General features: G+C 43.9%; 2 protein-coding genes across 2 annotated transcripts; one reads left to right on the top strand and one right to left on the bottom strand.

Annotated features, from left to right (window-relative positions):
- Positions 1–2,027: 2,027 nt before the first annotated feature.
- LOC120648710 lies at positions 2,028–3,050 on the bottom strand. The gene is made up of 3 exons (XM_039925397.1): positions 2,886–3,050; positions 2,526–2,799; positions 2,028–2,435 (listed from the first exon to the last, which is right to left on the bottom strand). The coding sequence occupies exons 1-3, from the start codon at positions 3,027–3,029 to the stop codon at positions 2,311–2,313; spliced, it is 543 nt and encodes a 180-aa protein (XP_039781331.1). The 5' UTR covers positions 3,030–3,050; the 3' UTR covers positions 2,028–2,310.
- A 5,984-nt stretch (positions 3,051–9,034) lies between these two features.
- Positions 9,035–11,492, top strand: LOC120648008 (transcription factor bHLH19-like). Its single transcript, XM_039924794.1, has 4 exons — positions 9,035–9,070; positions 9,203–9,652; positions 9,742–10,092; positions 11,424–11,492. The coding sequence occupies exons 1-4, from the start codon at positions 9,035–9,037 to the stop codon at positions 11,490–11,492; spliced, it is 906 nt and encodes a 301-aa protein (XP_039780728.1).
- The last annotated feature ends 220 nt before the right edge of the window (positions 11,493–11,712 follow it).

Here is an 11,712-nt window from a genome sequence, read left to right as displayed (position 1 = left end):
GGGAAAGAAGTTACCTATCCTCACAGTCGCTATCATCGAGATCTCCCTGTGCATTGGCCTGACCCAATGTACGTTTTTCCTGTATTGGCTATTAAGTCAGTAAGCATAGATAGGGTTATTGAGCGTGAATGTTAGCAAGATTTTGGAAGGCTGTTATACCTTGTCCAAAGCCGGCATGCTAATCATCTGCGGAGCAGCGATGTCCAGTACATCCTGTATAGGACATGATGAATTTGCACATATGGGATGCACACATCAGAGCTGTATTAAATTGACTCTAGACTGTACCTTGATAGGTGTAGAGGTATTGTTTTTTTCTGGCTCTGATTGTTTGGTGGGTGTAGGATCAGCAGGTAATTTGGTTCCTTTTGTAGTTTTGTGCTTGCAGATGCCGTGGCAAAAAATGAAGTTCAGTCGGTATTTCAGACTGCTTGGTCGCAGAAAAATATACAATTGGCTAAATGCAGGCAGATACTTACATGCTGGTACCTTAGGAATCGGCTGCTGTTCGGCCGGCTGCTGTTCGGCCTCAACAGTTCTTGTAAAAGAATCAACCCTGAAGCTTGTTCTTCCTCTGCGAACAGCGCCTCTTGGCACATTGAGCTTGAAGTCACACTTGGCACCATACAACCTTTTGATCTATTTGGGAATATATCCCTGAACATTTGAAGTGAGGCTCACAAGGTTGTCAGCTGGTAATCCAATCATTTCATCGGTGACAGCTCCAAAGCAGATGATTTTAATTGTCTTCTCTTCAACAGTTGAAGGACCCTCTAGATCAGTTGCAAGGAAAGCAATCTTGTACCTAAGTTGGCAAAGGGTTGTCATATCATCAGCAGAATTGCAATGGCAAAGACAGGGGAAGGAATGGTGGGAATGAATATTACATACCGTGGAATGGCATCTGTACCAATACAGTCAGGGTCATAGCATTTGTAGCAATCTCCATAGGGCCTTGTCGATCTCTTGCATTTAGTACATGCTAAATATGACCACTGCTCATTTGGCACTAATTCTTTTATCTTTGCTATGACTTTGTATGTGTTACCCTGTAGAGAAGTTAGTGCTCTAAAAGTAATACATCAAAATAAGGAAATGGAATTAGGTTACTACGCAGCGGGAAGCATGCCTCTGTCTCGTGTGGATTGTCGATCGCTGAAAGTTCTGCAACAGCAGCAGTTTGAGGATCCTTGCCATGCTCCTCGCCAATCCAATATGGCTGGCCAACAGCAGGTCCAAAACTGTTTTGCAGGTGGCGACACAAAATCTATATTAATACAGCACACTTGAAACATAGAACAGTGCGTAGTTAGAACTATTTTGCATTTTCAGTCAATAAGGGATGCACCTATGTTGTAGCATGGCTGTCTCTGGCAAAGCGGGATTGACATACCATGTTGATGTTGCGGACAGGCCCGTATCCGGGCACGTGCGGACCGTGCGACCGCACAGGGCCCCCGAATTCGAAGGGCCCCCAAAATATTAGGTATACATCAGATATAGTCATGTAAAGACTTTAATTTAGTTGATTGTTTGACCCAATTTGTGGTAAAACATGGCCCAAATTGCTCCTAAAAAATAAATCGTCGTAAACATATCACTTGTCACTTCTTTTTACATGGGTGCTGCTCGGGGTCACGTGTGTGATCTCGAGTGGACCTGTCACAGCATCCCAACCTCTCCAAGATTCCGTCTTTTGGACTTAAAATCGGCCTAATAAACCAGACCCTTCAATGCTTTGTTGCTAGAACAAACTTTTTTTCGGAAATTTTTTTTGTTGCTCAAACAATAAATATTGTTCTAGCAACAAAAAAAATTGTTTCGGAACAAAAAAACAGTTATTGGGCCTTTTGTGATGATTTAACTGGCAGTCACACGTGTGACTTGTAACATTTGTGCTTTCACACAGCACATCGTGCTTGCCGGCTGCTATCGCTTAGTATTCATGATCCTGTACTAGGCCACTAGGGCCCCGGTCCATTGTTTCGCACAGGGCCCCCGAATTTGCTGGTACGGCCCTGGTTGCGGAGCACTAGAGCGCAAGGCGACCTTATTTGACATTGGAAGTTCAGTTAACTGGTAAGAGCTGATAAGTCACAGTAAAATAGCAAAGGCACGTACCATCAAATATGTTTGAAGTCACACCAACAAAAAGGAGCACCACAGGAGTGTTTTTGCCCATTTCCATGAGGGCACCGGCATCAAACCTCTCCGCCTGGGAGCCCCACAAAGACACCACAGCATTGTCTCTGAAAGTACCAAGGTGCAGTGGATCATTCTATGGGAAAGCTAAAATTTAAATTCATAAAATTACATGCTCTGTATTGCATATGGATGCCTGCCATAAGTAATGTAGACATTAATCAATGATTGTATTCCATTCCTTGTTGATTGCTTGGAAATGCGTGAGCACTTGGTAAACAGTCCGATAACATCTACAACATGAAGAACATGATTCAGTGTAGTAGCACAGGCTGACCATATAACGGTAAATATGTTTTGCAAATGGAAACAACATATCAGACCTGACATTTGTTCTTTGCGACCCACTCTATCACGGAGAACAGCATAAGGCGTGATGCAGCACGCATACAGCGGAAAGTTTGGCGGAACTGCGCTGACCTCAGTGACGTCGGTGTATTTGGTGAAGCGAGCCATGTATGGGTGATCAACAGACCGATATATCGCTCTCGCATTACAAATTTCAAAGTATTGTATGGTGTACACCCTTCCTTCTGTAAGTCTAGGCCTCTGCTGGTCAATCCATTTGGTTGGGATAACAGCCTCCATGGCAACATTCTGAATATAAATAAGTAACTGTTTAGGCATGGGAAGTTCCATATCCAACTCTAAACAATATGACTGCCAGGCATAGTAAATTATACCTCCTCATCCAGCATGATGAATTCGAATCTGGAAAGTTTCGGGGGCTGGTCATTTGTGAACTTCTCATTGAACCGAACTACTCTGACCTTCACTTTCCAGCGCGAATGGTCAGGACAGACCTTCTTCAATGGAATGCAAGCCATCCTACATAAATAGTTTGCAAGGAACAATTAGAAGCAGGAAATGTAAAAATAGGTTTATAATGTATGCACAGCTTTGTGTTTAGCTCATAAGAAGTTTGGTATTAGAGAAACAGCATATACAACCGTTTGAGCACAGGAAACACACCATCCCAGCAATACAATAATTGCACACCGCAGATCAGACGGGGAGCAACACATGCACAAATTATCTATACTAAAGACCTATATGGAGTGTGCTGTTAACTCATAAGGGAAAATTATCTATACAAAAAAGCTATATACAGTTCAAATTTTCCCAATAAACAATATTTCTTGTATCTGCTGTAGCAGCTCCCTTCTCATATTCGATAACCATTGTGAGGCCTTCACGCGATGTCACTCTTGAGATGGCGACATATAGCTGCCTATGAGTGAAAACTGGCTCGCGCAGGTACACACCAATTTGGTTTAGCATTTGTCCTTGGCACTTATTAATTGTCATTGCATAGCAAACTCTGACAGGAAATTGGTGTCGCTGCAATGTGAAAGGCCAGCGTGGGCTAGTGCCATTGAGAACTATTCTGGGTATCCCTACCAGGGCACCAATGTGGGTTCCAGTCATGATTTCAGCCTCGATAATGCGATCACCCAGTCTCCTAACCATCAATCTTGTTCCATTGCAAAGCCCCTGAGCCTGGTCAATGTTCCTTAGGAGGACCACAGGAACAGTAACCTTTAGTAGAAGGTAGTGCTGGGGATAGTTATTGAGCACTATAGAATTGAGCACTTCTGTTGGGTACAGCAGGTCATAGTCAGCAGGCATTTCTATGGAATTTGCAATTTGATCAAAGCTCCTATATTCTCTGGATTCACCAGGCACTCTCCCCACCATAATTTCATTAAGGTCATCAACTACTGTGTTTATAGGGCAGACAATACATCTCTGCGCTAGGTACGGGACAGAAGAGAAAGAGTTGTCAAAGTCGCTGTATATAGCATCGATAATTGCAGAGGCTTTGTCACCCTTTGGTTGTCTGGCAACATCATCAGTATGCTAATCCATGTATCTTGAGCCTCTCCATCTTTTCGGTATGATGGAATTTTCCCCTCACCCACATCCAGCACCCATTGCGCAAACTATGACATACGCTGTTTTTCTGTAGGGCTCAGCGCCGGGTTAGAAAGTCACATGTTTACTGTTAGTTTCAGCATGCGGACATGTTTCCAGAGGGGTGATCTGATCAGCGAAGCATTTAATATTTGGCAGCGGTCTGCTCCCTGAATAACAGGAAGCACCTGTCTGAAATCACCTCCTAATAATATAGGCATACCACCAAAGGGTTTGTTTGCATTGGAAGGCTCATCAGCAAACAGAAGATCTCTAAAAGTTCTGTCCAGTGCCTCAAAGCAGAATCTATGCGCCATTGGCGCTTCATCCCAAATAATAAGTGATGTTTTCTGTATGAGTGCAGCCAGCATAGTACCTCTACCCATGCTGCACATACACCTATCGTGTATATCAAGGGGTATTCTGAATCTAGAATGCGCTGTTCGGCCTCCAGGCACCAGCAAAGCAGCAACTCCGGAGGATGCAACAGCTAGAACTATATGATCCTTAGACCTTAACTGTGCGAGAATGGACCTCCAAAGGAATGTTTTCCCTGTGCCGCCATGACCAGCTACGAAGTACACAAATGGCTGTCGTCGGGACACACTGTCTATGATAGCATCATAAATAGCCCGTTGTCCGATGTTGAGCGCTAAAGACATAGACACTGCTTTAGCAGCTAATGCAGTCCTGTCATACGCTAATTCTTCGAGAATCAGCCTATTAGAACTTTCATCCGGCACAAGCTCAGAATGCGGGGCACATCATATGAAGATAGAGAAGGTCCATTATTAGAGAACATGGCAGCGAGTTCTCTCAGCAGACCTGGTGATAGCACTCTGTCTGGAACAGTGTAAGCAGGGTTACCAACATTTTTTCGCATTCGGTACCGGATATCATCGGCCATGTATGTCCAGTAGGCATCAAAGAGTGCTCTTACATTGCCCACGTCACAGTACACTAAAACCGTCATGAATATGCTCCTAAGTTGAGAAGCGGTTGCCCACTGAACGGCCTCCTCAAATAGGGAAACCTACTCGTTATCATCACCAATTAGTCCACGTGCCTGGCAGGCTTCTCTAAATGTGTTGTATATGATCCCCTCATAGATTCTAACATCTACATAGCTCAGCGCACCTCTAACAACCATAAGAAGCATCCTAAGGTAGAACGCATCACCTACACCTGGATGAATAAAACGCAGCCTACCAATTTTGGTCCCTCGCCTACGGCTCCCCCATGCCTTGTTGCTGTTATTCCAAGTGTAGTAGTTTGGGAACTCACAATAGGTGTACTGCCGGGCCGCTAGCAACCTTTGGTTAGCAACAAACCATTCCATTAGTGTACTCTTGCTTGAGTCAGGATCATTGACAACCCTCTGCAAATCATCTTCTTCCGACACGGCAACTATGTTCATACCCGGCAGGTGCACTTCCAGCCTTTCAACTGCAGGGAATTTTTCATGTATCTCAAAACCAAGTAAGCACCACACAGATTCACACAAGGAAAGGTATCTGGATTTAATGTATTCAGCAATCTCGTCCACACCCGAGCTGCTCTCTGTTCCTGTATCGATGGTCCCTGAACTATGAGGAGCTACACCTAACCTGGCAGCATCAGCGCCTTTGTGGCAATATTTGAAAAGGTATTTTATAAGGTAGGATTGATTGCAGGCCTCTACATTGATATGTGCTTGGAATTTCTTGAGGACAGCAAGATTGTGTGGTACAAACCATCTATTGTCAAGCTCTACACCGTTTTTTACGTGCCTTCACACCAGAATTTTGTCGTTGATAAATAGGGAACCATCGGCATCAAATGTGGTCTGATCCTGGAAACTCTTTGAAAACCTTTTAGAACACTTCCCATCTTTCATACAAGGGCAGTTTGGATTAAGCTCACCACAAGGGCCATGCATCATGAATTCCTGAACTAACACAAAACCTAGTGGATCTTCACTTGGATCTAGCAACTCCACAAATATGAACTGATCTACAAAGGCGGCTGAAGGTTCGCGGTTTGAGCCGGCTTGCCAAATTAGTATATGAGCGTGAGGAAGGCCTCTTTTTTGGAATTCTATGGTATCAGCAACTGCAGACAAACAAAGTGATGGAACTATCATGCCAATCCTATATGCTAACAATGTAAAGGCCTATGTGAACAATGTAAAGGCCAAAGCAAGTGAATGTTAGGTCTCACAGGTTGTGATGGGACCGTAGGCTTCCCCGTTCCTAATATCGTCTATATATTCTTGGAGCTTCATATGGAATACACAGCTGGTGATATCGGCACGATCAGGAGGTTTTTGGCCAGGCTCACATCGCAAGGCCTCCTCTATCTCTGGCCAGTTAGCATTGCATGTGAAAGTTGTGAACAGAGTGGGCGACCCGTATGTTCTAGAAATGGCTATACAATCATGGTAATTCTGATTTAGGTTTCGCTTGCTGCCTGGATAAGAAGCAGGTAACATTATTTTGACCCCTACATCCTTACCCGTCGACGCACCTCTACCAAGCGCATCGGATATCCTCTGATATGTTTCACTCCTCAGGAGTTTCTGATTGAAAAGGTGGAAGGAAAGTAGGTTGGCCTCAACACATGAGTAGGCATTAACACCATACTGCTGTGAAAGACGACCTGAACAAAGGATTGGATTTGGCTTGCCTCTACGGTAATGCTAGCAATAGCAATGGAACTCCATCATGCTCACCTCAGTACGACCACCTGTAGAACCATGCCTGAATTTGATACCTAACTAGTAGCCCTTGTCGCAGACGAATTTTTATGACGAATTTTCATCAATCTATGACGAAGATGTTCCATCACAGAATAAATGGTTTCTTGTAGTGACTACATCTATAAAATTAATTTGCTCAAGCATGCAGAAAAAATATTAACCTTTTAAGCAAAAAATTAGAAAAATTTGCTTCCCCCTCCCCTCACTTGGCTGCCATGAACAGTGAGTTCACGGCAGCTTGGAGGGGGGAGGGGCTGGTGTATTTATAGGGGCGGGCTAAAGGCACCGGTTGGTGCCACTGACCCGGTGCTAAATATTGTGCATCAGCACTGGGTCATAGCACCAACCGGTGTCGTTTCCATGGGCACCAGCCGGCACCGGTTATCGGCATAACCCGGTGCCTTTGCATGCAAAATGGGCACTGGTGAATGGTACAAACCAGTGCCTTTGTCCCCGTGTCCATTTGGTACCGATTAGTGGCACGACCCGGTACCTAATTTGCAGCATTGGAACCGGGTCATGCCACGACCCGGTACCCAATGCCCCGTGCTGGGCTCGGCACAGGCCACAAGTACCGGCTGTTGTTGCAGTACCAGTTGCAACAGCATCTGATACTTTTGGTCTGGATCTTTAGCCTGTTTTCTAGTAGTGTGCCATGCTGGTTGATTTGACACCTAATAACTGCTGAATTTTCCTTACAGTGGGGCAAGTTGATCTGACACCTAATAACTGCTGAATTCCCAAGTAATTAACCAAGTAGGCTATATATGTACTGTGTACCAGGCATCTATAGCTGCTACCTCGTCCTGCCTAAGTTTGTAAGATATATAGATCACGATCTAGATTATAGTTACATATATTCATAGCTTGTGTTTAGTAGAGACAATTCAGAGATTATCTGGATCTCCATCAGCATGGAAGCACATGCATTCGCAGGTGGCCATCATGCATGCCAGCATTGGATTCGATAGATCAGCAGTGGCGCAAGTGAACAGAGTTTCGATACATTGCAGATAGACAGAGAGCTGCTGCTTGTTTTGCCTCAAACTGTGGGTGCAATGACGCAAACTGCCTGGACACTACTACTACGTACTAATAAATCTGCTGCCAGGTTGTCGATCCAAACAAGTTATTAGCACTTAAACATGGTGTGCTGGAACTACTACGAGAATACGAGGAAAAAGAGACTATTAGCAGTCACATGCAGAGTGGCTGTGTGTTGCCCACGATTGCCCCTGATTCTCTTCGCTCAACCTGGGCTACATGTATTAGTAGTAAGTCTCTCCTTCAGGTTGTTCTAAGCTGTCTTCACACATATACTCATGAGAAAGGGAGTGCAAGGCAACCTAACTTCTTATACACAGACACAGTGCAACTTGGGACTTGTTAGTGAAGAAAAGTACATCAACTGGGGCGTCCTGTTAAAGGATTGAAAATAAACAACATAAGCTTTGACTAGCACATCCCCACATGCACATGCATAATGCTGGGGTGGTACCAATAATAAGGGAGAGGGAAGTCAACTCGGAACAAGACAAGAATCTAACAAAAATAGTGTTGCAGCTAAAACGTTGTCAAGATTCAGATATGTCAGAATTTCACATGTAATGCACTGTTTTCGTGGATGATTGATAAAAGCATGTAATGCAACAGTTGCAATACATTCTGGAGCGTGGCTCAGAGAATATATCTTGGTAGTTTACATTCTAGATTCATAGTGTTTGTTAAGCACCTAGATATATCATATGTCTAGATACATAACAAAATATATGAATCTAGAAATGTCAAAACGATCTACATTTTGGAACGGAAGGAGTAAGTACCTAACTACCCTATCTCTAGTTTAGTTGCTTATGGATAGCTCATCTACGACGCATCACGAGTCATACATCATTCATGCACGTACCTATAAGAAACCTTGCAATGCAAGCTCCTCTGATCAACACAGAGCACAATCCAGCATAAATCAGGTATGCAGCAAAGTCGGGCTCAAAGTTCAAGTGCTAGCTAGTATACTTACTTTGATTCTTCAGTTTTATTTTCTTCTTCTTGGAATGCGTGTTTATGTGGTTTGAAAAAAAATGTCTCTGCATCAAATAAATAACCTTTATTTCTCCGGTGCTGACATTTCGATAGTTTTGATCCAGTTTATATTGCACTTAAGTCTATCTACGTACTGAGATGGACTCTTCAGCCAGTCAATGGTTGGCAGAACTGGTAAGCCCCAGAGCCTCAAATAAAGCAGCCATTTTCACTGCGCATGCATTTTTTGCAGATGATATTTGCTGCGCCTTATACTTTAGCAGCTGAAACAAAATGTTTTTTTAAAAAACAAAATTGCTCGTATAGGAGAACGATGATGTTGGAGGGCTGGAGTTGATCGACCCACTCAGCATGCAGGAGCTCGCGGAATCCCTCGCTAACGAGCTCTGGAACGAGCCTCCTCAAGAGCAGCAACAAGAACGACATGATCAACCTCAGCAATGCATCCCATCGCCGGCTGGCTTCTCGTTCGTGGGCGACCTCCACCTCAACAATGCCGACGGCAGCTGTCCAATTGTCGTCAGTGCAGGCGGCAGCGACAACGACATGATCTCCTTCACTGCCGGCTCCCCAGTCGCCACAGGCAGCATCGTTGGGAAATGCTGCTCATCATCGACAACGGAGAAGAAAATTAGCAGCGGCGGCCGAAAGCCGGGCTCGAGCGTGAAGGAGCACGTCATAGCCGAGAGGAAGCGGCGAGAGAAGATGCACCACCAGTTCGCAACGCTCGCGTCCATCATCCCTGACATCACCAAGGTGAGCCAGTTATCAGCTGCATACCTAATTAATCTCCGTCAACACAAGTTGAGTTCAGGGGTTGGCTGTGTAATTAATTTCACTGACAGACAGACAAGGTGTCTGTCTTGGGCAGCACCATCGATTACCTGCACTACCTGAGGAGCAGGCTCAAGACATTGCAAGAGCAGAACCAACACAGCCGTGGCAGCAGCTCTGATGAGTCCCTCACCACGTTGAACGCACGATGCTGCATCGCCTCCGAGGCTGACGGTGCGGCGAGCCCGAAGATCGACGCGGACGTGCAGGGGACGACGGTTCTTCTGAGGGTGGTGTGCCGGGAGAAGAAGGGGGTGCTGATCAGGGTGCTCACGGAGCTGGAGAAACACCGCCTGACGATCATCAACACCAACGTTGTGCCCTTCGCCGAGTCATCACTGAACATCACCATCACGGCACAGGTACACTGTTCCCTCTGTCCAAAAGTATGAGGTCTGCATGCACTTTGAAAGAGTAAAATTAAATATTTGTAACATTATTTGACCAACAATTGTGGGTTAACTCTTCATGGTCAAAGTTAAATTAGGAATACATATCGGAATGACGCGTCGCCTATGAACTCCTTTTTCTTGCAACTACCTTACACTGCTAGAAAATCTAGTATTAGTACCGGTCATATCACATATATTTAGTATCGGTTGCTGCAACCGGTACCGCCTGGCCAGTACTAAATGATTTTAGCAACCAGTACTAAACGCACCACCCTGAAACCATGAAAAAAAATATATAAAGAACGCATCATCACAAGTCAAGCAATTTTTCACAAGTAAATGTGCGTGCGCGGTTGCAAGGATTCAAACTCACGACCTCCGGCGTCATGCGTAGCTTCCTTACCATCCAACCTACACATCACATGTGACTAGATGGGAGATGATTTCCTTTTGAAGTAACCTGTGAGGACCATTTAGTACAAGCCCAAGACTCTGATGGGTACTAAATGTGACCCTTTAATTAGTACCGGTCGGTGTCCTTGGTTGGTATTAAATGGCCGCGCCATTTTAGTAGCAGACTAAAACACGAACCAATACTACTTTTTGTACTGGTTGGTGTCCTTGACCGGTACTAAATGGCCGCACCATTTTAGTACCAGACCAAAACACCAACCTATACTACTTTTAGTATGGTTGGTGTTTTGACCCGGCACTAAAATGGCTTCGGGGCTTTCAATTTGGACGCGGTACTAAATTGGCTCCGTGCCAACTTTAGTAACGGACCAAAAGTTAACTGTTACTAATATGCGGGACGAAAGCTCATTTTTCTCGTAGTGTTAATACAATGATATGCACTGCTCTCCTACTTATTCAAGAAAAAAAAAGTTAAGTAGTTAGGTCAAAACAGACTTAAGATGAAGGGTAATATATATGTAACACAATACCAATATAATGCATCTATTGCTAAATACAATCTCTCTCCCTCCCACCCTCTCATAAAAATGGTTATATTACTAGTACAATTAATATTCTCATTCAAAATAAGATATTATGTGAATTAATGATACAGTTATCATATAATCTAGGGATATTTACCTTCATATTTTTCTAAATATGTCTTTGGCATGATGATGTAATAATCGACAATGGCCATATGCATTGGATAATGCAAAAAGTTGGATCTTTATCCATTTTCTAAAAACATAGGGGCCTTGTCTAGAATGTATAAATGATTTCACTTGATTTCATATGGATGGTCAATTATTGATATTTTCTTTCTCTTTTTTTTTCTTACCATGCAGATTGAAGACGGATCTTCTACCACAGTTGAACTTGTGAATAATCTAAATTCTGCTCTCAAGAGGTTTTAGGTTGAAATTCCAGTAGACAAAATTCATGTTTGTACGCACAAATTAATTAATGGAAGTGTCAAGAAACAGGTGAGAGGTGACTAGTGAATCAGTTCTATTTGTTAAAGGGGCCAAAGTGCCTCATATTTGTTCTCAAATAAATGGAGCTAACACACACACACACACACAAGGGCGGTCTATTCAACTCGCTGGGAGTTGATAGCTATTCAGCACCCAAGCG

The sequence above is a fragment of the Panicum virgatum genome, chromosome 9K (genome assembly GCF_016808335.1).
Source record: "Panicum virgatum strain AP13 chromosome 9K, P.virgatum_v5, whole genome shotgun sequence".
Lineage (NCBI taxonomy): Eukaryota > Viridiplantae > Streptophyta > Magnoliopsida > Poales > Poaceae > Panicum > Panicum virgatum.
This window is presented reverse-complemented; position numbering and strand designations above follow the sequence as displayed.

What these genes read in the sequence shown, in the direction of transcription:
- LOC120648710 (XM_039925397.1), bottom strand. Translation starts at nt 3,029, where the DNA reads ATGGCTTGCATTCCATTGAAGAAGGTCTGTCCTGACCATTCGCGCTGG. An exon ending in TCATCATGCTGGATGAGGAG is followed by an intron (nt 2,800 to 2,885) that starts GTATAATTTACT and finishes ATTTATATTCAG; the next exon opens with AATGTTGCCATGGAGGCTGT. An exon ending in TCGCAAAGAACAAATGTCAG is followed by an intron (nt 2,436 to 2,525) that starts GTCTGATATGTT and finishes TTCATGTTGTAG; the next exon opens with ATGTTATCGGACTGTTTACC.
- LOC120648008 (XM_039924794.1), top strand. Translation starts at nt 9,035, where the DNA reads ATGGACTCTTCAGCCAGTCAATGGTTGGCAGAACTG. An exon ending in GTCAATGGTTGGCAGAACTG is followed by an intron (nt 9,071 to 9,202) that starts GTAAGCCCCAGA and finishes TTGCTCGTATAG; the next exon opens with GAGAACGATGATGTTGGAGG. An exon ending in TCATCCCTGACATCACCAAG is followed by an intron (nt 9,653 to 9,741) that starts GTGAGCCAGTTA and finishes TTTCACTGACAG; the next exon opens with ACAGACAAGGTGTCTGTCTT.